The sequence below is a fragment of the Larimichthys crocea genome, chromosome XVII, assembly GCF_000972845.2.
Source record: "Larimichthys crocea isolate SSNF chromosome XVII, L_crocea_2.0, whole genome shotgun sequence".
NCBI classification, from domain to species: Eukaryota; Metazoa; Chordata; class Actinopteri; family Sciaenidae; genus Larimichthys; species Larimichthys crocea.
In genome coordinates, this window is record NC_040027.1 from 15,204,454 (window position 1) to 15,230,213 (window position 25,760).

Genomic DNA, 25,760 nt, shown 5'->3' on the forward strand with positions numbered 1-25,760 from the left:
TAAGCTCCTCCTGACTTCAGTGGTTCATACAAGGCTGCACAGCAGAGAGAGCTGAAACATGATGTTGGCTCATCAGTTAGGCCTGAAATGTTGAAGTGAGTTCCTGTGAAGTATTTTAGGTAAAAGAGGATGTTTGCACTGCCTGATGCCAGTCACTATTTCACTCAGCAGGACTCAAAGTGAAACTATCTTTTGTCTTTTCTTCCTAATTTTACTCCTCCACCCACACACACACACACACACACACACACACACACACACACATAAACACACTGTCCTCCAGCCATTTGTCCTGTCTCTGGAGTGTCCAGTCTTGGGGCCAGACAAAGCGGGTTGTTGAGGTAAGGTTTTTTCCGTCAGGTTGCTCATGTCTAGTCTGACCATGCATTATTAAGCATGTCTTTACAGGTTATGCAATTGCACAATCACACAGTGACTCTGATGGCATAACAGTCTAAACAGACAGGTCCCTGTGTTTGTGTGTATGTGTGTGTGTGTGTGTGTGCACATCCACGTGCATGTGATCCAGACATTGTAATATAAACTGAGCATTTATAAAAAAAAAAGTTATTTTAGCATTCGGTTTCATCAGGATACATTTATATCGATCAGATGACTTCCCTTCTGCCACAGCGAGCACATTTTTTTATTCCACATTTTATTGCTGTCTGGCTTTGTTTACTCTTCCTAATTCACATGAATGCGAGTGAGCCTAGGCAGTGAATCATATTAATTTGTAACTGAGATATAAATGTATCATAAATGTAGATTGTAAGGTGGCTGCGGGCTGCTGGGTTTTAGGGAGAAACTCGAATAGAGATGATATTATTTACGCACAGAAAGGACCAAACAAAGACATGTCATTCAGGTCATTCAGATTTGCGTCACCACATTGGGTTTCTAAGGTTCTGGTTTGGACGAGACAGGCTCTTCAGATTTGATGTCCGCCGGGTGCTTGTTCCTCTTCTCATGTGTGTGTGCTTTGAGATGGAAAACTGATGGTAGATGACACTCGCCCTTTGAGTGTGAGGACAGAAACTGAACCTGATGGACTGTGACGGACACTGTCACCCTGTCCTCAGACGAGACCCACAGGTTGAACACACATCACAGCAGGGACACTGACTCTGAGACACACACAGGCCAGAGAGGTATTGTTTCGTCCAGTCTACCTTTCTGCAAGCTAGCTCTCCTTCCTGGCTTCAAATGGTCCGATTTACATTCCTCCTCAACAAACACATTGGAGCATGAGAACCCTAGCTGATGCCAGACACACGGCCTTTCCCCTCCGATCCTGCAGGGGTCAGTCTTGTATCAGATGGTAGATTGGATTGGATTGGAGTATGTTATCCTGTTGCTCCTCTGCTCCCTTTGCTTGTCAGTGCAGTCACTGCTCATGTCATTTAACTACAGGCCTTTGCTGGCTGACTCCTCCATCACCACTACTGTAGTTCAAAGTGATGCGAGTCCCACTGTCCTTTTCTCCATCTCCATCCTCTCCTCCTGTCAGAGGCAGGAGGTTGCGTGAACAGGAGGAGAGTCTTAGCCGTAGACAGCCCCTCCAGCCTCATCCCGGGGGCCGAGTTCAGATAGGGAGGCCTGTCTACGGGGTATGAGTCAGAGGGAGTGAGTGGGGTCCTGTTACTAGAGCTGTCTGTCAAGAACAAGACAGCACTGTGATCTGCTCAGGGCACATACAGTGTGTTTGACCTTTGTGTCTGTTGTTTTATCACACAGATATACTGTAATACTATCATGCATACTGTAGTTCAGTCTGCATTCATGGATTTTCACCTATTAAAAATATAACATCCCTCAGGGCAGGCTGTTTTTAACTGGTGTAACTTATGAAACCAAAACAACAGTTGTGCAACATGTTTGTTCTCATGTATTTTTGTTGTTTGTGTGTGCATATGAGTAGGAGTGGTGATGAAGATAGAACATGTTCGAGGTGACGTGTGTGTGTGAAGGGTCACACACTAAAGTGCACAGAAGCAGGGTGGAGTGGGTTAATACGTTTTGATGATACTGCAGAACCAACAGCCATCAAAGCCCCGATAGGACCAACCCTGAACATCAAAATGAAGATGTGCACCCTTGCTGATATTGACTCATTAGTTATCATTACAAAAGTGTAAAATTGAATATTAAAGGAAAAGTCTGGTGCCAGCCTACATTTTTCTAATTGTCAATAAATCACATTAAAAGAAGGCTAAAGCCAATAATAATTTAACTGGTGTTGTGTTGTTGATCAGTTCAAGTCGAAATAGTAGTATCTAACATATTGTGCTATAAATCCGCATAGCGACCTCCCTCTACTGGTTGAAAGCAGGCTATTACAACTGAATTTTACTATTGGCTGATCATGAGGCAGGTGACATATGTGGTAGCAGCTTACATCACCATCTCCACTCCTTGTCCCCTCATATAAAACCCTGACTGACTCTACAGACTGTGGCCTGCTTCGTAGCCATACTGACAGTACACAACAGCTGTGCTCTCAGCTGATGTTACGATAAATTTGTGTTGAGTATTGAACGTTGGACACTTTCACACAAATTGTGAAACTGCAGCAGAGGAAGCTGAAGCACTTGCAGTGAATACTGCTATTTACAAAAGTTGTATGTGTGTCTCACATTTAGATTTTGGTGGTCAAATGTTGACGCTAATGTTCTTCAAGGATTCAAGGAGTTTTATTGTCATTACAGCACATGTAAAAACATGGGATGAAATGAAATTGGAGCAGCCCGATATCAAATATAAAATATAAATAGTAGGCAAATTTAAATTTAAAAACAAGTATATACAATAAATAGAAGAAGCAACAACAGTATAACACCATGTTGAGGTAGTGACATCGTTCTGTTGTGTCATTTCCCGTACTTGCACAACGGCCAACACTACCGTCCAGAGTGCAACTACGCCAGGAAGTACACAGTGTACACACAGTGTACCACATAGAAATGTACTGATGGAAGTATCCGAATTGAGACGGAGCTTAAGTCTAGCATGTTAGCATGCAAATATTTCCTAGTTAGCACAAAATACAAAGTAAATATGAATATTATCATTAGAGTTTTGCAAGTAAAACACAGTAATGGACAGATTTTAGAGAGGAGAAGTCAAAGTCTGCGAGATTATGAAAATTTTAATGGCAATCCATCCAGTAGTTACGAGATATTTTAGTCTGGATCAAAGTGGTGAATCGACAGCCCAACCATCTGCCATCACCATCCCTGGAGGCATGCCGCTAGCAGGGCTAAACACACGTCAGTGAGCCACACCGATGCACTACATGACATGTTCCGTCATTACAATATACATGGGCACTGTAGTAGTTTATTTTTACCTGCTGTACATCATCCTGCTGACGTAAATACTCACTCGACCTCCAAATGTGTGTTCATCACACAGCAGGAGATGAAATGCTCTATTTACTCCAGTTTGATTATTTAGCCCTTCATCAAAAATTAAAGAGTTTGTGACTCATTTCTAAAGATTTTCTTATTTAGCTTAAAGCTGAGAGCCACAGACAGAATGTGAGAGTTGGAAAGTACTGACAGTTGGACTAACACATTGTTGGTTATGGTCTTCGCATGGGATTTATTGACAAAAACAAAAAAATATAGAATATCGGCCGCCGTACCCTTTAAGATATATTCATGTACGGTAATTTGGAGTGATGTTTAAAGTTAATTTTCCATGCACAGCACTTCGCAAAATATATAAATATTCTGCATCCTGTAAACTTTTGCACACTACCTGGTGAATAGTTTGTACATTCTTGCACAAAACTGTGCAGCCCTTTTCATTTTAATAACATATTGTACATATATGTATTTATATCTTCGAGTACTTAATTTTTACCTTCCTTCTAAAACACCAAGACTGAATTCCTTGTATGTGAAACCTACTACTAAACTTGTTTCTGTTTCTGATTCTGAACTATATCCTGAAATCGAGCAATTGCACATCAGGTTTCTTTATAGTAATACTGAGGCATATAGGCATTATACACACCCACACACACATACCATTCAGTGAAGAGGCAGTCAGGGTGACTGATCGTACTCTTGGTTCAATTACATTAGAATGATGGAGCTGAAAAAAAGGTCCTCAGACTTACAGCCTGAAAGATAGTGGAGCAGGAGGGGAGAAGAGTTACAACCATACCGAGCCACGGGAGAAGAAAGGGAAAGAGGAGTTATAGTTACACATGGAAGAAGATAAAGAGGCAGAGCTCTGCCTGTATGAAGAACTTCAACTGGTTGTTATGTAGTCCAGGGATGCCTCCAAATAGAAACTAAAAGATGTGAGGTAATGGATGTGAGGCAAAGGTGAGTGACACCTCTGATGGCAGGTGGCCCTCCCTTCAGGTTGAGGATCAGATTGGCTTCTGGCAGTTGACAGCTGACACTGCATACACCCTTATTAAAAAATAAGGATGTTTCACTGCAGGCCACACACGCTACACATGCACACTATCCTGAACACTGTCACAAAAGTAGGGAACACCTATGCAGACACATGCCTGCACACATATGATCATACAACATGAGACCTGCACATATCAGGTGACTTTGTAAGCCCACACGTGCGCACAGGTATACACAAGCACACCCCTGGAAGCCGACACCATTTGGAACAGTCACGGAGGAAAGTTACATTAATGATTCTGATCGCCTGGCTTTACGGGGGCAGTTATCTGCGAACACGATCCAGCAGGGCCATTTAGACAGTAAACTCATGACTGAGGGAGCAGACAGGCTGACAGAAAGCGACACTGATCAAATAGGCTCATTTTCCTCCAGGCTGCTCTGTACTCGGTGGAGCTTTCCTTCAATAATGACATATCAGGCAGGAGATAGACACCCATGTCTGACCACAGCAGCTCTGAAATGAAAAGCTGAGAACATTTTTTTTCACAATTAACATATTATCTGTTCGGTCTGTCCAATCATTTGGCTGTCAAGACAATTCAGTTGTCTGGATTGTCTCGGGATGGCAATGTCAGTCCGTCCTCCTTTTTTTGGTCCAGACTGAAATATATCAGGGACTATTAAATAGGTTGCCATGAAATTTGGTTCAGACCTAGAAGTTTCTTCAAAGAGGTTGAAGCCTGCTGACTTCGGTGATCTTCTGACTTTTCATCTGGTAGATATGTTTAGTTTTTGGTGTCACATCAATGGTTTGGTTGGGTGGATTGCCATAAAACTTGGTCATGTCCATGACTTTTCGTCAAGTACCATCATCAGGTCACTTGGAAAACTAATGGCAATCCCATCAGCCACTGCTGTACTTTGTGTTTTGTTGTAGCAATGTATGTAAACTATTGCTCGAAAATGTTTCTAGGTTATAACGACTGTCATAGTCACCTTAGACCTTAGGTGAACGACACAGGCAACAGTCACCACAACAACGAGGGGGAATAACGAACCAAGTGGAAACAATTGCCTTGTTAACGATCCCACCGAGGCTAAATATCTGTGAAACATCTTCATGATTCTACAACCAAGTCCAGTTGGAAAGATGACCTGAGACCCTTCACAGACTTTAGGTTACTATTTTAATTTTATATTAGCTTACTCATAGGTTAAAATAGGTTTGGATCCTAACTCTGTGATAAAACTTTACTGCTTGGAACCGGTGAAGTATGGACAAATAAACAAAGTTACAAGTATTTTAGCTGAAAGGTCAGAGATCCTCACACGCAAAAGCGGTTCAGAGTTTGACAAAGAGTTGGAAAAGTAACATTTTGCTGCCCTGCATCTGACGTGATCGCAAACCTTCAACTTGATTACAAGAAACCAAAGTTCGGTTGTTTCTCAGCCTGACAAGTTAATCTTCCCACAATGAGAATCTCTTTACCTCTGAAGGGCATCATAACAACTCATCCTACATAGTTCGCTACCCAAATCTCGGCAGTCCATGTTTTATACAGTCTAGAAGTAGTATCGATCTTCTCATTTAGGCCTAACACTCCATAAGAAAGAAAGAAACCATTTTCTCAATATCAAACTATTTCGTTAAATCTCATAACATCGAGGAAAATGTAACTGACAGATGAATGACCTTTGTTTGACCCTTGAAGAAAACAGGCTTGAAATGCATTAAATTATATACAAAAAGGTGCAGCTGGTCATAAATGAACAGTAATTACATTCATAATTGTTTCGTTTTTTCTCTTCACTAGCCTAATGACTTTAATTACAGCCTACCTAATCATTCTTGTGTGCTGATTTATTCATATTTCTGACACTGGGAGGGATGGAAACTATCACACCACTCGTACGTCTTCATTTCTTTCATCATCTTAACGCAAAGTTTACATTTTAACTTCTTTTGTTCCACTGAAAGACACAAGAGCCAATCAACATCCTGTCGAGACAAAAAAAAGACATTAATGTGGACATCTGAACGTGTCACTCCACTTTCCCTTCCCCAAATAAAAAAAAAAAAAATTGAGTATATGCCAGAAAATTAATAGGCGAGCGAGCACACACAATCCAATTTGAATGCATTATGTTGTCAACACGCCACTGGAAGGAGGGAAGGAAAAAGAGGAGGACAGAGGAGAGGGGAAATGAACCACTGGACCACATGAGATAAAGCCTGTTAAATCTGTGTATGTGCTAAGAGGCTGCTGCTTTCAGCCAAGATGATGATTGACTTGTTTGGCACACACACACACACACACACACACACACACACACACACACACACACACACACAGAGAGAGAGAGAGAGAGAGAGAGAGAGACTTACCCTCATCATATAGTTTCTCTGGTCGGACAGGCTGTACTCTGGTCGTCTGGTTTACTCATAAGAGAAACACCTGGTGACGTCACCAGTGCATATCACATCATTGCCAACTCACACACACACACACACACACACACACACACAAACATTACCTCTGTGTGTGTGCAGAGCTGCAGTGCGCGCGGATGGAGAGACAGGGAGGGGAGGGAGCGCAGAGAGTACCAACATCACCAACACCACCACAGCGCAGCAGAGAGCCTCAGTCACACAGAGCCGACTGAGCGGAGAGGTGGAAGGACGCGCTTCCCATCGCGCTCCTGAGACAAAACCCCCGACTTGTCTGCTGCTGGATACCTGTGTACAACACACACACACACACACACATACATATAGACACGCACAGACACACACACACACAGTCAAGGACATATGTGAGAGACGTGCGTTTTCGGTGGAGTCTACATCCAGGATTCAGGGATTTTTGCGCAAGTCATGGCATTTGTTTGGAAAGTAAGCAATGCACTCTGCCGGAGACAACTAATTCACAAAGATGAGTCACCGAGGGGGTGATGGACAACATTCAGTGCTCCTGTGGTCTTCAAAGTCCGGTAAGCTGCAAGATTCTCACCCACAGAGCGATAAGCGTCCCCTCGGTCACCTTCTGAAATGATGTCTTGTGGCGACGTGCGCGGCGCGCCAGAGTGCGTGTGAGTGACTGACCGGTAGTCTTTCTGAGAGAGAGAAAAAGAGAGGCTGGATATAAACAGCAGCCAGGCTTTCAGGCAGCGACAGCCAGACACTCAGAGCAGCCATCTCGCCTCTCTCGCTCCTCAGACCCATGCAGGATGCCCGGAGAGCGCTGGGGAGTCCTGGTCCAGCTCAGCCCGAGTTCATGACGCTCTGGGCGGCCTCGTCATGCGTCTCTTGCCTGAGCCCAGCGCCCAATCCCTCCGGATCCTCTTCCTCTTTATCTTCGTGATGGGGGTGACCCCTTCCCCGGCTCTCACAGCCGGCTGCCCAGACAAATGCGTGTGTGACGACCAGTTGGTGGTCCAGTGCGCCGGGCAGGATCTCATCCGTTTCCCCGATGACCTGCCCCTGGCAACTCGGCAGCTCATCATCTCCAACAACCGCATCTTGGACCTTCCGGCGCTTCAGCTCAACTACCTGTCCGATCTGGTCTACCTGGACTGCAGCAACAACTCTTTATCAGAGATCTCAGAGTCCACCTTCGGGAATTTGCGGAAACTCGCATACCTGGACTTGTCGTTCAACACCCTGCTGCAGGTTGAGGACCGGACTTTCGGGCCCCTGTCGTCTCTGGTAATGCTCCGGCTGACGGATAACCCGACTCTGTGGGACATCCACCCGGAAGCCTTCTCGGAAAACTTGGCTCTGCAGGTTCTGGATGTGAGCCGGAACAACCTCACGGTCCTCAACATCAGCAACCTGATCGCCCTGCCTGCTCTGCGGTCTCTGGGGCTCAGCGGCAACCCCTGGAGCTGCGACTGTGACACGGAGGACCTCTGCCTCTGGGTGCAGATAGAGGGCTTCAAGTTCCAAGGTGAGGATGGATGGAGTCTAAGAGATGTTAAACTCACAGTTTTCAATCTCAACACGTACACACAGAAACATTTAGGGTGATTTAAACTGCCAGAAAGGGATGATTTACTTTTTAAATGACCACTAAAGAGTCTGGCAGCTTAGAATAATAATTCAAAAACATCTCCTGCCTGCATTTCTTTGCCAAAATTTCGCCTATAAACCCATGTCACGATCCTGTTCCCGCTGTCAGACCTTTTGCAGGTGGCCTCTTGTTTGCTTGGCTCTGGATGTGGGATCTTCTTGTTGGCCAGTCTCCTGGCAGGAAAACAAACTGTTCCTCTGCTGAAACTATATGAGCCAAAGACGCTCCAAGGTCTTATCGTTTGTTATTGTCACATCAGCTCATTTAGATAATTTGATTGTGGGCGCTCGGTCAATTTAGTCTCTGATGGTGGGCCACTTATTGCACTATTTGTTCTGCCTTTATTTTGTAGATATGTATGGACACACACACACACACTCTCTCTCTCTCTCTCTATCTATCTAAGGCACACACAGAGCTAATGGTTTGACCTCAGAGTCAGAGCAATCTGAAGATTTCGTTCCCTCTGCTCCTCTCTGCAACACAATCCCCTCAAACCGCCCTTCACGTCTCAATAAAGTCTAGTTTACCCCCAAACAAATCAGCAGATTTGTGCTACAGTTGCCTGGAAAACGTCAGCCACCTTAGCCGTCTGTTCCTTAAATAGCAGGCGATTGAATTAGAGCGACCCAAGAAATCACCAACAATGGTCCTCGTGACCTTCTAAGCGAGGCCAAGCTCAGATGATCTCCGCCCGTAATTGTTAACCGAGCTTAGCTCCAAGCAGGTGAACTCGGTTAGGACTTGTAACAAGTGTGGTCTTGCTTTTAATAGCTGTCAGTGCACATCCCATCGCTCTTAACTCATTTTCTTTCTGGGTCCTGAAGGCAGAGATAGTGACAAGAGGATGATGGTGTCCTTTTGTACCTGCACACAAACACACGCAGCATGCACCTGGGTGTGCTGGCGTTCCCACCGTCGCATGCTTTGGCCCTTCAGTCCAGATGGTTAATGATGGTGCTCAAAAAAGCTGGACTCCTATGCTCCCATTAAGGACATAGTGTACATGTGTGGTGTGTGTGTGTGTGTGTGTGCAAGTGACTCACTCCACTTAAGTGTGTGTGAGTCAGTGTGTGATCTGGAGGTTACGGCAGACCCTATAAAGCCAGGATCCAGGATGGGAAACAGGGACAAGGAGCCACTTGAAGACAGCAGGTCCCCCAAGTTGTTACTCACCACCCTGAAGTACTCTCAAAGATTTGCACACACAGACACAAACTCATTTTTGTCTCACTCTAACAAATCAGAACAGGCATTCCTTGGAACGAACAAACTAAACATTCGATGCCAGATCTTCAAAGTGTCCCAGAAGTACTATACAAACAAACGATCCCATGCCCTCTTAAAGTTTCCATCTTCAGCGTTAGCTGGCAACAGTTCCATCCATTTTTTAAACATGGAGAAGCTCTTTTCTTCTAATCCAAGGATCATTCAAGCAGCCGTGACCACCCTGACTTTTATCACCGCCCGCTCATATTTAGATATATTTGGCACTTCTGATTGGTCACCTAACAGACACAGGCTTAATAATATAATAATGATAATAATACTTTATTTAAATCAAGGTTTTCAAAGTGTTTTACAGAGCAGAGGACCGAACAGAACGCCAAACAAGTTAGAACTGAGAAAAGTAGAAGTAGAAAACGGGCAGAGGAAATTGAATTTAGTAAAAAAGGAAGTGATTTAAAGGAGTTCAGAAAGATTAATTCCTCAGGTAGGTCGGTCCAGAGTTGACGTGCCCTGATGGAGAAGACACAATCATCTCTACTTTTGAGCCTCAACCTTGGAACAGCCAGAAGTCCAAGGATCTAAGGATGCAAACTGGCTCATAGGGAGTTAACATACCGGCAGTATAGTTAAGAGCCAGACTCCGACGGGCTTTAAAAGTGATCAGTAAAAACCAATGACAGTATAAAGAATGGACAGAGCATGAGTGACGTCAGCCGGAGGTTTCCAAAGCCAAAAATATGCAGCACTGGACCCCGCCATGTTGGATGTTGGATGCTTCTTCCCAGCTAAGACGTGGATCATCATGGACCTGAGGTAGGCTGAATGACGCCTGGGTGCACCTAGCTGTCACGCCGTTATTTCTGCAGTGAAGTTAGACATTTTAATACGGGGCACTTATGAAGATTGACTCACTTCTGCAGCCTGTCTCAAGTGGCCACTCAAGGAATCACAGTTTTTAGCACTTCCACATTGGCTTCATTTCACAGCCACTTGGTAAAAACGCCCATGGATGTGATGTTGTCTGTTAAAACCGGTTAGTCTTGGCGATACAGGTACTGTCGAGCCGAGCCAATACTTACTACACTCCCAGATTACATGTAAAAATGTTCCTACTTCATTCTGACATTTCCCAGAACAAGCATCGTGAGAGAAGAGCTCACACACCCACAGCCTGGCTATTGTGTTTCGACACATACTTTACACACACCTGTAATGGTTAAAATCCCAACTACTAACCATGAAATTACAGCTTTAGTCCACGTCACGCAACACTTTGAAAAGTTCTAAATGTGAACAAACTACTGGATGCCCTCATCGACACACACGAGCACACACACGTTGAATCGTGTATCGATGTAGCAGTTATAAACAACCACAGTAACCAGTTTAACAGAGAGTGAATGGGGTCAGGAGAGCACGTGCGTGCATTTCAATGGTTATGAACTCCCTCCGGTTTGACTGCAGGGCGGTGAGTCTAATGTACAGAGATTCCAGCTGTCGCTACCTCTCAGTGTGAATACGAATCAGGTGCATGCTTACGTGTGTGTTTGTGTTTGTATGCAACCGCTTCACACACTAACTCATTCGGGACCGCTGATTGTGTAGGTTTTAATTAGACAGTCAATTATTGCTGGAAAAAACTAATTTAGCTTGATTGTTTGTGTTTATTTATTTTGTCGTTATCGTTCGCCTGCATTCGTGTCGGACAGAAAGGTGAACATGACTTGACCCTGTCAGTCAAAGCATGGCTTCAAAAGCATTAAGGTTGGCAGGTGGGTAAAGGCAGAACAAGAGGGAGACAGTGAGAAGGGAAAGACAATGGTGGACATGTTTGTTTAGCAAATGCCAGAGAATAACATCCCCCTTACCTAAAGGGAAACAACGTAAAGTTACAAAGGTCGGTAATGACTATTATCTTGACTATAGTTTTTATTTTATATAATAAAATTGTACCAAATAACCATGAAAACAATCAAATGACTCTGCAGCTCCCCAGCTGGCTATATTGAGCTTTATAGTTTCAGCTCATTGTTTAGCCGTCTGGCTCACAACTTTATTGTTTTGCTCTCTTAGTGTCATTTTCAGCTGCCAGTTATTTTCGTGGAAAAGCACTAAAAATCCAACTGTGCATTGCTGAGCTTGCTCAGCACTCAACAGCAGACAGATACAGTTAGAGACTAGCTGGTGAGCACAGTTGAAGCGTTTAGCAGCTAAACAGACAGACATTTACCTCGGGAGTTGGGTTGAGACCAAAAACAGAGCTCAGAACAGGGTGAATATTTGACTAACTTACAATAATCTTCCTTCGTATCTTCTGCAGTAGCCATATAAACTTACAAGGCTGCTCAAACAAGCCACCTGCAGTGGCACTTATCTGTCAATCAAAGCGACAACACTGTTTTTTATGCATAACTTGAACGGGTGATTTAAAAAAAAAGACATTTCTGCTGCAAAGTTGCGATTTTGACATAGGGGCTTATGGAGATTGACTTTTGGAGCCAGCCTCATGTGGATGTTTGAGGAACTGCAGTTTTTGGCATTTTCAGCTTCACTCCACAGTCACAGTACTGACGTTTGTTAGTAGTTGTCAATACTTTGTTTGGCATGTGTCAAGATTATTAAGACCACTTTCAAATATTTGAACATTTTAGCACTGCTTGTTTGGATACAGACGATTTAGCTTCTTTGGAGTTTGTTAATTGTCTTATGTGGCTTTGAATGTCAAAGAAGCCAACTCTGTTTATTGTGGTGATGCTATTTTAGAGTTAAAGATCTCTTTCCTGAAGGGTTTAACTTTTTTTTTTTTTTACCTTGTGTCCGTCCTATGCAACACTCTGACTTTCCTGCTCTGAGCATCTAAATATTCTCAATCATCAATTCTCCGTACTCTGGGAATATACCTACCTTTCCTGTCTAATGGAATTTCAGCTTGTTGAACGACCCGCTGTACCCGCTGTAGGTCGATTTTGTGCCTCAGCTAAATACATCAGTGACTTGTCCTGGGCTGGCAGAGTTGGTGATGTTATGGCTTCCTGGTGTTTGGGAAAGTATTTCTGGCTGCTAATTGCCAGCCTGGACAGCTCATAGACCCGTGGCAAAGAGCCAAAATGGGGGGCCAGGCTCGGGGCAGGAGTTAAATATTCATAAAAAAGAGAAGGAGAAACAAAGGTCCGTGGGTTCAAAGAGAGGAATAATGTAAGAAGGAAGTCTTTTTTGTGTGCAAATTGAATTTGATTTATGTTTAATGAAAGTGAATCTTAGATTACTTAAGATATGAGAGGAGAGGGGAGCCTGAGTGAAATTGCATGACTGAAGAACAGAGCACAAAAAGATGAGATAAGAACGGAAAGGGCTGAAAAATTAGGCAAACAGATTAAGATGGACTTTGCGACAGAAAGATACAGAGAGGGAAAAGACAAAAACAAGCTGACTATAAAGGAGTTACCAATTGCCTGTGCCCCAGATCTGTCACTCAAATCCATTAAAACATTCATTATGACAAGGAGGCATCGATTAAATTTAATACAGGTAGACGATACATTATTTATCAGCTGGAACGATTCCTCAGACCCATCTGGTGGCGGAGAAGCATATCGAATTCAGCTGGCCTACTTGTGTAACGTAGCCTGTATATATATTTTTATGTCTCTTTGCATTTCACGGCGCGAGCTTGAAACCAAGATTGATGTTGATGCTTGTGCGGGGGCGTGATCACCTGAGGCACGGAGGGGAGCCAGCTCAGGTGTGTGAGTCTGACCAATATTTGAGCCGAGTGAATAAAACTGCAAAAGAGAGAGTGTGAAATGACAGAGCAAAAAAAAAAAAGAGTTTGAAGGATGCAGAAGAAGAAGAAGACGGAAAAGTGTTAAAAGCCGAAGGGGAGACATGAAGGGAGAATAAACGCTAACGTGCCAGAGTGGGATTGAAAAGTAGGAGGTGATAACGTTTGATAAGTAGAGCAATAGAAGGATGAGGAGAGAGATGTTGCTATCTGACCTTCACTCTCACTCTCTCTCTCTCTCTCCACTAGTCTTCTGCCAGAGGAAGAAAGGATCATATGGAGAAACGATGGAAAAGAGGATGGTGGTAATCTGACTAATGCTGTATTTGAGAAGAGAGGAGTGAGAAGGCGTGTGTTATTCAGCCCTAGTGGATGTGATGGAGAAAAGGTCAGCTATTCTTAGTCTTAGCCAACCCCAGTATGATGCGTTTAGCTGGCTAAACGACGAGATACTCGAGCTTAGCTGTGAGAGGAAGAGCCTAAAAAGTCTCACATCTTATCGCCACAGGTTTCCAGTGAGCAGCTGTCTTTAAATATTTGATTGAAATGTGAAAGTTTTTTAAATTTGTTCGCATTAAATTTTAATGTCTTATGTTTCCGAATAAACGTTGTCTAATTCAACACCTGGTAGACGGGTGAAAAATGAAATCACGTGAAAGAAAAGGCTGACTTAGTCATAGACCTTTGTGAGGTATCATATTCACAACATGAAACATCTTTATACTAAAACCACAAGGCTGGAACAGCTAATCAAAAGATGGAGGCCAAACCTTAAACACCCAAGACAATAATCAATCACGTCAATAATTGAACAGTTTGTCAAAATCTATATAAAAAAAAAGATTTGATGAGCAAGGCAAAATAAGTGAACAGGAGAAGTTCAGATATGAGATACTTATTTTGTCCCTGAAACTGAAGAAAAATAAATAATTTCTCCGCATGGAGGACCTGATGTCATGAATGGTTCAAGAAGTAGACTCGAATGCAGACACGAAGGTGAAGTGAACAAAAGGTAACTTTATGATATATGGCAGGTAAATAAAATAAAAAAACAAACAGAAAAGTCCAAGTGAAAAAAATCCAGAACAGGGAACATGAACTCGTAGAGAAGCACCAAGACGTAGTACTCAGAAACAAACACCTGATTTATTTTTGTAAAGATTTTATAGATTTTTCTCAGGTTTAGTGAGAGTAGAATCAACAGGTACTATATAATGTGGTACACTTTGCCTGTAAGTGATAGTTAAGATTGTCGGAGTCATATGTGATGTCGTCGTCAGTAACCAAGATGAAGCCGTCCTTGTGTTTTTGCTTTACCCGCCACCCGAAAGTGATTTTATTCAGTAAAAGTTTATAGTTAATGCTAAGAAGTAACCAGCGTTACAACACAACATACAGAGACTTAATACACAAGTCAGAACAACAAGACACAGGTAAAACTAATGAAAACACAACACAGGGCAGGATGTAAAGATTTAAGAACTACAAAATAAAACAAGAAACACTGAATTACAAAACCTAAAACTACCTGAAATATGGACATTTTCATTATCTAGACTTCACTTCTTAACCAAACTGTTCAGACTGAAGATCAGCTCTCTAATAAAACAAAGCATGCGGCTGCATCGGCGGGGATGTTTATAATACTGAGTCACAGGATTTTACCATTCTGGAAAGGTTTCCTGGCAGCAGTGGCAAGGTAAACAAGACAAATAATCCACTTGCATATATCTGATTATCAGATGATGTTGTGTTGAACCAGACTCAACTTTTTTTTTGCCAGACAACAATCAGGCAGGATGGTATTGCCTCATATTAAGAAGGTTCCCGGTTCAAACCTCAGCGGGGGCTTTTCTCTGGGGTTTGCATGTTCTCCCTTGTGGGTGCTCCGGCTTCCTCCCACAGTCCAAAACTCTAAACTGGCTGTAGGTGTGACGGTGAATAGTTGTTTTTTTCAGTGTGTCAGCCCTGTGATGAATTACCAACTTGTCCTGGGTGTACCCCGCCTCTTGCCCAACCCTGACAAGGATAAGCGGTCACAGGAAATGGACGGATCTCCCGTGTTGTTAGACTGGCTCCGTTTAAGTGAATGAGACGACTGTCTCTTCACAACGATCTTAACGAATGTAACCTCGACTTCCAGACGTCTTCTGACCTGTAAAACACCAAATCAGCTTACTGTGCTCTCTTGGCAGCAACTGTAAGGACACCATTCCTATTATGATCATATGTTTTCATAAATAATACCCCAGATGCTATTATTAGTAGCCAGCTTCCACAGGGAGGTTAAAGGTCAGCTACAGAAACACCTGCACAGGAGCTGATAAGGACGGAGAAACAGGGAGGGTGGATGTTTGAAGGGACTCCACCCAAGGTTGAAGCGTGATCTCCTTGTGTGCTTTTATATACAATGTTACAACAATGTTTAAAGCAGTCAGAAATTCAGCCGCAGGCTTTAGGACTGAGGGGATGCTGGTGTCTACAGCCTCCACCTCTCCCTCTATATGAGACCCCAACCATACTCATTACCATATGCATCGGCATAATTAATCTGCTTATAAATAGCTCTGTTCCCAGTTCACGGGACAAGCTCTTTGCCTGGCAGGTTAATACCCCACAGCTGTAATCATCTGTATGCATGTATGTGCACATGCTGTATACATGCAACCTGTTTTTTTTACGACCGCGTAGGCCGCTTACGTCTATTGGTGTGTTTTGCATTCACAGACTCGTCTAAAAAGCCTAAAAAAAAAAGATTGTTTTTCCGCTGCTCATTGCTCTTTTATGTGTCGAGCAGCAGGCAGAGGAGGAAAAAAAGAGTGAAGTTCATAAAAGAGTCAGTCATATTTTTCAGTAGCGTCTCACCCCTACACTAGCCCCTCCTCCGGGAGGGGGGGAGGTGATAAGCCGTGCTCTCTGTCAGTGTGTCAGTGCCGAGCTTGGAAACCATCCAGCTGAAGATTTGACACGGAGACTGTATCGCACCACTGCGGTGGCAACTCACACACACATAAACACTTCTGCTCGCTGGATTTGCTTACTTGTGCATTTTAAATTAAAAAAAAAAGAAAAAAGGAAAACATTATGGTCCCCATTCACATTTCCAAGAAAGCGCAGCTTGTGAGGAAATGTCAGAGTATGTGTGCCTTTGTGTATAAGTGTGTTTATTCCTCTGATTACTGCTATTTATTTCAGTACTATTTTTGTCCTTATAACCCATGATTGTCGGTGTGTCACACAGCCGCGGGACTTTGTGTCCGGTCACTATCCGGCCAGCATATTGTCACATTTATACTTACACTCACCCATAACCCTGGTAATATTACCATAACGCAGTAAACATCATGTCACGCACAGCAGAAATAAGATGGGACCATGCTTTGCTTCCTGTCCTGCTGTTGGAGGAGACTAGACGACGGTGACATCTTGTCAAACTACAAAATGACAGTATCTAAGCGCAGGCCAAGGGAAGAAATTTGTTGCCAAAGATTAATGTTCAGACCGGACTACCTCATCATAAGAGGGCAGACTGGGGAGGGCATCCCGCATCCATCTTATGCTGCAGGATTTTCCCAGCCAGTGCTTGGTTAAGGTGGAGGAATATGGAAACTGCAGTGCAGCATGCATGCAACAAAGTGTGAATTCTTCAAGGCTGCAGCTGCTGTACTGAAACTGCTGGAATTATACTGCACATTCAAGCAACAGCACTGCCGCAACACGGAGGACACACACATCTCTATCTCTCTGTACATACATAAACGCACTTTCTAACCTGAAAACATCCTCGGGTTTAGTTCCTGAGGTACTTGTCTTCTTCTAAGTTATGATATTATGGGGGCTGCACATGCAGAGACTCAAAGGACGTTTATGAGTGTGTTAATTTTCTGTAGGCCTAATGAAGTGCCAAGGCGAGCTGACATATAGAGTAAATTTTAGCTCGAGTTGGCAAGTACTGGCCTAGACACTGTCCAAACTCTCAGTTTAAAAGTTCAGACACCTTTAAAAACATTTCAAAGATAGATTTAAATCAAATCGAAGCTTCTTTCAGTGAGTGCCTCATAAACAACCACACAAAAACACACCTTACCGATGAAGGTTTATCTCGCCGTGTGAGCTCAAACTCAGTCATAAATTGGTCAATTATATCAGCGCCTTTAATTTCGTTATGGTATTTAACTTAAATCCTTGAATATTGGACCTTAGAGTGTTATCATCCTCTAATAAAAGTGCCAAGGCATTAATTATTGAAGACAATGTTCAGTGAAAAAAATCGTGCAGGTGAAAAAACACTGAAAATGTCATGGGCATCCTGATGGAGTGATGTCTGAGTGATTTCCCCAACTAAGTGATGGAATGAGTGAGAAACACGGAGTGACAAACAGACGGTGAAGTGAGACTGAGCAGAGAGTGAATCATCCCGGCTGTCACCTCTTCTGTTATTATCGCCTATCTCTGATTATAGGAAGCGGTCATGTCAGTTTGGTGGTTAAGGAAAAATATATTGCAGTGCAAAATTCAGAGGCCTTTTCCCTCATTTCGTTTGGTGGATGAAGAAACCGTATATATAAAAATATAATCTCTCAATATTTAGTTTTGTTTACAGCATTCCATACATGCAATACAGTTTTAAGATCATTCAACCAAGCAGCAACCTGACGATGATCTCTATGTGAAGTGAAGCCAAAAACTGCAGTTCCTCAAACGTCCACTAGAGGCTGGCTATAGAACGAGTCAGTCTCCATAAGTCCCCATGTTCAAATGTCCAACTTCACAGCAGAAATAAACATGTTTACAGCCTGGTACAAAATGACAACTGTACTGAAGGTGAATTTTTATAGAACTCACCTGTTCAAATTATATTGAGTCTTAAAGTTATGCATAATTAAGAGTGTGGTTGCTTTGACTGACAGGTGTTTGCCATTAGAGATGGCTTGTTTGAGCACCAGTGTCTTGGTGGAACACTTTCCTCTCTCTGGGAGTCTAATACAGTAGATCCTTTTAGAAATTCAATTCAAGTGTGGTTTCCATTTTGTGGTCCACAGTTTCTCTGTCTGAATTGGCCAGGGTCCACGTTGTTGTGATTTGCAGGGTCCGGAAGTATCTTATTATAACTTTCTGAACTCCCTCCAACTATTAGAATTGGTCATAAAATGTGCCCCCCTGCAAATTTTCATCTAATGACACGTCTGTATTCATTTCTGCTTTATTTGTGTGACACTACTTGGGTTCATCGTGAGGAAAATTAACTATGGATCGGAGATCACTCACTCTTAAGTTCCATAAAGAACTGTTCAGTGGTTAGTTTTGATCTGACATTTATGTTTTCACACATACCTCATTATACAATATGTCTGACAGCTGCTCTACCTTAAAAGGAGAGTTAACTTTTGAAAGAACACAATCTTCCTCTCATGAAATTGACTTTACAGCAATGGCTTCCTCTATTAACATGTTTAAAAGAAGTCAAAGTGAGGGTACTGATCAATAAAATGTGGCTTAATTGGCCTTTATACTAATCCAGAAAATCATCCTAAAATGTGGGTGAATGCCCAAAGTGGGAGTTTTTTCAGAGATTGTCTCAAGGACACAAGTGGATTCATGAAAAGTGCAAGAAGAGTAATAACATTTGGGCGAGAGACAAGCTTTTTACTGCGGCTTAAAATACTTGGAGAAAACTTCATCTGCCAAATTCAGGTTGAATGTTTTTTGTTTTAGAGATTTGTCTTGGCTTTCATCACACTTTAGTTTGAGAGAGGACACCGGGCAGCCAAGAGCTACGTAGAAAGTCTGAACTGTTGCAAGGTGCAGCAGGAAACAGTGATGAGGAAGGACAGATGAGACCCAAACACCCTGAGGGACCTGTTTGCTGTTGTGTAGTGTTTGTACAGTCACTGATTGTAGCTCACTGTTCCAGCATCCAGCTATGAATGTTATATTGCAGGAGGTAATACACAGCAACAGTAATGCACATACACAGGGAAAAAATCCTCACACCTGGCTTGAGGCAAGCTTGGCAGGGTAATGAGACTGAGGCGATCAGCTAGCCAGCCCACAGATGGTGACGGAGTGACGGAGGGACGACCACGTGAACCGATGGGCCCCCACAGAGAGGGAAATAACAAGAGGAAAATAAATACAGAGAGCCATGAGAGAGAGAGAGTCATGTAAAGAAACATGTCACGACAGATAAAGCTACGCAAAAAGCACAAACATGAGCACATAAAAGTATCCTTGTGGTACAAATAGCCGTATAATTAAGTACAATTAACAAAACAACATTAACAGAATGAAAGTGGGGCAGCACATTTTCACAATAAAAATAGTTGGAATATTTACTTCCTTCTTTAAATAGGTTCAAAAATTAGACCAATCTTGTGATAAGAGATTCAAAAGAGGCTCAATCACCGTTCTGAAATAAGACTTTGTTGTCTGACCCTTACAGCGGTGGTATAAAAATCCTTGAAGCGCCAATAAAGCCTGCCAAAGGAAGTCCAAATTAGTATTCGGATACACCCGCTGATAAGAGAGACCTGTCTGCTAATAAACCCAGCTGGGGGAGTGATTCATGCAACCACTCTCCAATATTTTTGATTACTCTTTCCAAAAAGGGAGAAACAAAACTACCTGCTTCATTTTTCTTTACACTAATACCAACAGTTAACAGCCTAACTTCTGTCTGTGTAATGATCTTGTAATTTGGTTGTGCCCTCCTATGCACAATCAGCGTCCGATGGAAAAAACATTTTGGGCCTCTTTTTGTGCTGAAAGGCAGAAAGTGAGTGCTAACAAGGAGAGGGAGGATATAAAATTACAGTGTGGGGAAGCCTCAGCATGTATGTCCTTCCTCCTACTGAGGGACGGATAAAACTGAGGTAAGACAGAGTGTCTGCTGAGGGTGTTACATGCTTCTCCTGGTTCATCCTGGGTTTGCTGCTGCTGAATAAATGCACAGTAATTGCAGGACATCGACAAACGACTTGCATAATTTTACCTGCTAACTCAATAATCTACTACTCTGACCTCACCTGCATACGCAGGCTAAAACATCTCTCTGATCCACTCGCTGTAATTCTGTCGACAGTGTGCATAACCCTGACCCGTTATAACTTCTCATCGCGTTTGTATGCACACCGTCATGTCACAACGCACTCTCAACCCATCACTTGGATGGGCTCAGCAGACATGACACCAGCATCAGCATGATGTATCTGAGTCACCTCACAGCCTCAGAGACAAAGCCCTCGGTGAGGCGATCGTTAAGTATTGATCAAGAATCTTATCAAACCCCCTGCAGATATGTTTTCCTCTGCAGACGTGTAAAAGCCTCAAAACACCAGGTTTGGTTGAATGAGTCATTTTGACCTCTTCCCCTTTTGGTGTTTTCGTTCATTTTGTTTCGTTTTCAGCTCTCGCTCTCTGGTCACATTCACCAAGGAGGAAATTTTAAATATCAGACTGTCCGCTGGTAAAAAAAAAAAATCACTGGGTTATAGTGAACTGGAAAGTTTTACAGTTATTAGTCAGAGGAGCAGCAGCTCTCTGAGGAATTTACCGGAGACACAGCCGGAGTGCTCATTAAACTGAGGCAGCGGAGATTTTGCACTGTGCTCCAGTGAAACGTTTGCTCTCTGGGCAATAAGATGGACATACTGCTGCTCCCCCTGCGTACCCAGAGCACAAAGTCACGTAGTCCAGAAACAGACATATGGGGTGAAGAGTGGGAATGACATAGGCACCATTCACTTGAGTCAATTTAGCATTAAAATGATTTAAAATATTTTATTTTATGGCAGAAAAGTTACATAAAGTTGCTTTAACAGATCATTTTTCTTTTTGGAGTTGTTGTTTTTAGCTGTATTTATGTCTATATCTGTGTATGTACATTAAGAGTAAGAGTAGTAGTGTGTATACAGGCTGGCCACTAAAAAGTCTGAATCTGTTTACCAGACAAATCTGTCTTGGGGTTAGCTGGAGGTGCACATGGGTGCATAAGTTTCCCCCCAGGGTTTTCTACCAGACAGCCCTGAAGGCAAACTTCTCCCAAGTACGCTCTGGGTTAAAGTGGATATTAATAGAAAAAATCCCTTAAGAATTTGTGAGGAAGGATTTAAGTCATATCGTGTCATGTGTATCGTATGTGTTGATACTTCTAGCTCCAGCTTTTGCCCTCAGACTGCTCTTGAAAAAGCCCTGGCACGTAGTCAAGTCAAAGTATAGATCATATAAGTATTCCCCCATCGCTCATCTCTACATTCAGACCTTTGTCCTTATTGGTAGATGAGTGCAGTTTAATTAACATTGTTAACGGCAATAATCCATCAGGCGACAGGACTGCAGCCAGATACGTTTCTCTCCCTCCTCGCTCGTCTTCTGAGGTCAGACTCACTGCATCTGTCCCTTCCTTCGAGCGTGAGTGTGGATGCAGATATTTCCAAAGTGTGCATTTGTTTGTCTATCTTACTCTCATCTCTCTCTGTCCTTATCTCCAGCTCACCTGTTTCGGCTCTCTCATCTCTCTCATTGTTCCCTGCATGCCTCTTTTTTGGGAAGTGCTATTAAGCATGCAGGGAAGTGAAGGAGCATGGGAATTAGGGCCGCTTATAATGAGAGATGAACAGATAGAAAGCTGTGCACACTGTATCCTGATCACCACATACAGAACAAGCATCTTTTTTCTTCTTAACACTCTGCATTCGTACTAGTACTAGTACTAATTAGTGTACGTTTGCAAATGCTGCAAAGTCACTGTAGCAGAATGAAAACATGCAGCCGGGCATGAAAACCAACGATGAAGACCAAGTTCTGCAGCCCATTCTTGACCTTTAACCTCTTGTATGTTGAAACATCAAACTATAAAATACAATTTTATTACCTAAAACGCTTGTAGTGCCATTGTTTCTGTCTCCCCGTGTGGACTGAAGTCAGCCCGGGCTGATTATCATATTCCTCATTATGACCAGCAGATGTTTTGTGAGAGAAAACACTCATCTCCTCATCTCTGCGCTACCGCAGAGTGATTTGTTAGCGTATAATGATGCGTATGAGGGGGAGGAAGGGTTGGTGTGTCAGAGGCTTGCAGTCAAGTTTAGTCACCTTTCCGTGCATATGTATGTGTGCGTGTGTGTGTAGCATAATAATGTTGCCATGTCCTAGACACCAAAGACCCACATTACTCAGAGGAGTGGTGTCTAGTACTAGAGTGTCTCTTGGGATCGTTTATCTCAAAGGTTATCGCTGCATTGTTAGCGGCTGTTTGTATGTGTGTGTGCCAGTCCTGGCTTTTGTTTATTGAATACCATTTTCTCTGGAGTAATTACATTTTTCCCTCCTTTTCTCTCCTGATACTCTGCCCTTCCTTTTCACCTTTCCTCTCTCCTTTCTTACTCTTTCTTCTTCACTTCCAGACGAGGGCCAGACAGTTTGCCACAATCCCCCAGAGCTGGCGGGCCAGCGGTTGGCGGAGGTTGGCATGCAGCTGCGGACAGACTGCCACCAAGGTCTGGGCTACTGGGACTACCTCTTCTTCATCGCCATCGGCTTCGTCATCTTCTCAGCCGGCACGGTGTCGGCCTGGGTAATGGGCGTGCTTATGGTGCTGTACGAGCGCTACCACAAAAAGAAGAGCCAGGAGCAGGACAGCGATGACGAGGACGAGGACGATAGGGGAGGGATGGGCTGTGGGACCCAGCGGAACGGGGATCTGAGCAAGCAGGTGTGAGAGACTGAACATGACGAAGTGGCTGAGAGGAAGAAGTGATGAGAGGACTCTGAGACCAAAGGCTCTGCAATGAACCAAGATCTGACTGTCTCTCTTTGTTACAGATTTAGATATCACAATATGCTCCTCACCATATTGGACAGAAAGTGTGTGTGTGTGTGTGTGTGTGTGTGTGTGTGTGTGTGTGAGAGAGAGAGAACGAGAGACAGGCAGAGACAGCAATAAGGACGAACATGCCTTCACTTCAGGAGTACAGAATGACCTCTGAGATTATTGAGAGCAATAACCCCCATACACACACATACACACACACACACACACACACACACACACACACACACTGCTCATCTCAGCACTACTACGTCTCAGATACTCTACAGAGCTGTTGGTTTCCCTGAGTGGGTGGATGTACCTGCATACTACGTGAAGCGCTCTTGAGTAAATCTTTCTGTAAATGTTGATTAGAACTGGATATGTTATGTGAGCGACACACACACACACACACATTCACACACACAGTCACACACACTACATTAACACACATACGTTGGTACTGGGGGTCACAAAGAGAGTGATGCCTTATCTCCGCTACCATAAAAAGGGAAAACTATTACATTTTCATTATTAAGATGTGATTTTCCTGAACGCCTTAAGGCAACTCACTTGAAATAGTGAACAGTCACTGTTGTCTCCTATAGACAGAATCTGTCCACAAACAATTTGGGGTATGATAAACTTCATTTGAATGTAAAAACTACAACTCACCGGAGGCTTGCTTTCTCCTGCTGTGAGTTTTTGAAGTTTAAAGGTACCCTGTGGAGTTTTTGAACCACTAGTGGCACTATGGAGCAATGTTTTGATAACCAGGTCTCCATTTTGTCTGTATGCTCTGTCTACACTCATGACCACACTGGTGACACAATAACATATTCCTGGCGATGCTTTCGTGATTGACACTCACCAAGTAAACCTAGTTAGCAAACATTGATGTCAGCAAATGTTTTGCAAAGAAGGAAATGCATCAAAAAAAGCAAGCAAGGATACAAATAAATACGTTTTGTGGTAAATTCTGAATGTATACATAATTGTTTTTGTTGCTAATTATCTTATTACGTTATACTATATTGAAAATTATTATAATAATTCCACAGGGTACCTTTAAAAAGAGCAACTTAACACCACCCTGAAAATCTAGGTTTTTGCTGATGTCCCGGTCGCCTCAATGATGTAAACATGTACCGTGGCGTGTGTCAGTTCACTGTGACATCACTATCGAGCGTCTTGTCTGCAACAAGATGATGTGATTAAAAGATCAGTCAAACCTCAGATGATGGGAAACCATGTCATAAAAATACAGCGGAAATTTGGTTTGTTTGATGTGTTTGTCCCTGTGCTTTTGGGTTTTTTTTTATTTTTTGTCTGCTGCAATTTTTCATCTCTCCAGTGGAGCTGAAGCTTCATTTAAGTCACACGCTTCGTGTAACATCATGATTTTATTCACTAAGTTTCAGTTGTTTTTTTCATATTTTCTTTTAACATTTTCCAACTCAGTTGCAATTCAACTGTTTTTTGGGGCAATCGTCCACTTAAGTTTTCTTATATGCATAAAAACAGGTGGATGGAAACATTTATTGCTGCCAGGTATAAGTCAGGCATAAGCCATTGAACCATGAAGGGCAGCAAAACAGTTTTTCAGCCTGGTGTTAATTTACTTTTTAAGCTCATTCCCCTGTAAAGATGGGCAGAAGACGTCTACCTATAGCGACACTATGTGACTGTATCATATTGTGTGAGCACTGTAAGTGTGTTTTCTTGTTTCTGTGTGTGTGTGTATGCTTTCCTGTGCTGCGAGCCACTCTGCGGTAGTTTCTCATCCAGTCTACACGGTCTCCAACCTTCTCTAGTTGTAGAAATGGAGTCGGTTCATCGTAGCCGCACATGAAGACAGCGTCAGGGTGATGGAGTATAACTAACATGACTCTACTCTATGTGAGTGGAAGCCTCGCTTGAATGCCCTCATGCTACAGATACAGTACATACAGGCCACAGTCTATAGATCAACTGTCATTGTGGAAGAGGGCCTCCTGATGTCATAGTAGTGTGTGTGTGTGTGTGTGTGTGTGTGTGTGTGTGTGTGTGTGTGTGTGTGTGTGTGTGCGTTCATGTAAGCGTGGCTGTGTTTGTGTGTTAAAGTGGGGCAGAGCGATCACAGAGCATCTCTGTGAGCAGCATGGACGAGTGATTCATGAGACTTGATCTTCTTCCTCCATCCTGCTCTGCTTCCGCCCTGTCCATCACGGGACGGATGGGCAGTTAGAGATGATAAACGACAAACTGTGGATAGAGGTTGGGCGGAGAAAAGAGCGGGGTTCACCATCAGAAGCGGGAATTCATCCTGATTGATGCATTTAGCAGCTGTATTGAAAGACTGATTGATAGTTGGGCCTTTATTCATTTTCTGGAGCTGAATGGCTCCAAATGTCCTGGATGAATGGGCACGGTTAAATGATAACTCTCCAGAGGGCTTGGCAGTGTGTGTGTGTGTGTGTGTGTGTGTGTATGTTTGTGCTTACATGCGTGCA

The 25,760-nt window shown here is 43.1% G+C and overlaps 1 protein-coding gene across 1 annotated transcript; it reads left to right on the forward strand.

The window, feature by feature from the left end:
* The first annotated feature begins 6,961 nt into the window (after nucleotides 1-6,961).
* On the forward strand, nucleotides 6,962-24,533 carry lrrc52 (leucine rich repeat containing 52). The gene is made up of 2 exons (XM_010739812.3): nucleotides 6,962-8,326; nucleotides 22,865-24,533. The coding sequence occupies exons 1-2, from the start codon at nucleotides 7,678-7,680 to the stop codon at nucleotides 23,176-23,178; spliced, it is 963 nt and encodes a 320-aa protein (XP_010738114.2). The 5' UTR covers nucleotides 6,962-7,677; the 3' UTR covers nucleotides 23,179-24,533.
* The last annotated feature ends 1,227 nt before the right edge of the window (nucleotides 24,534-25,760 follow it).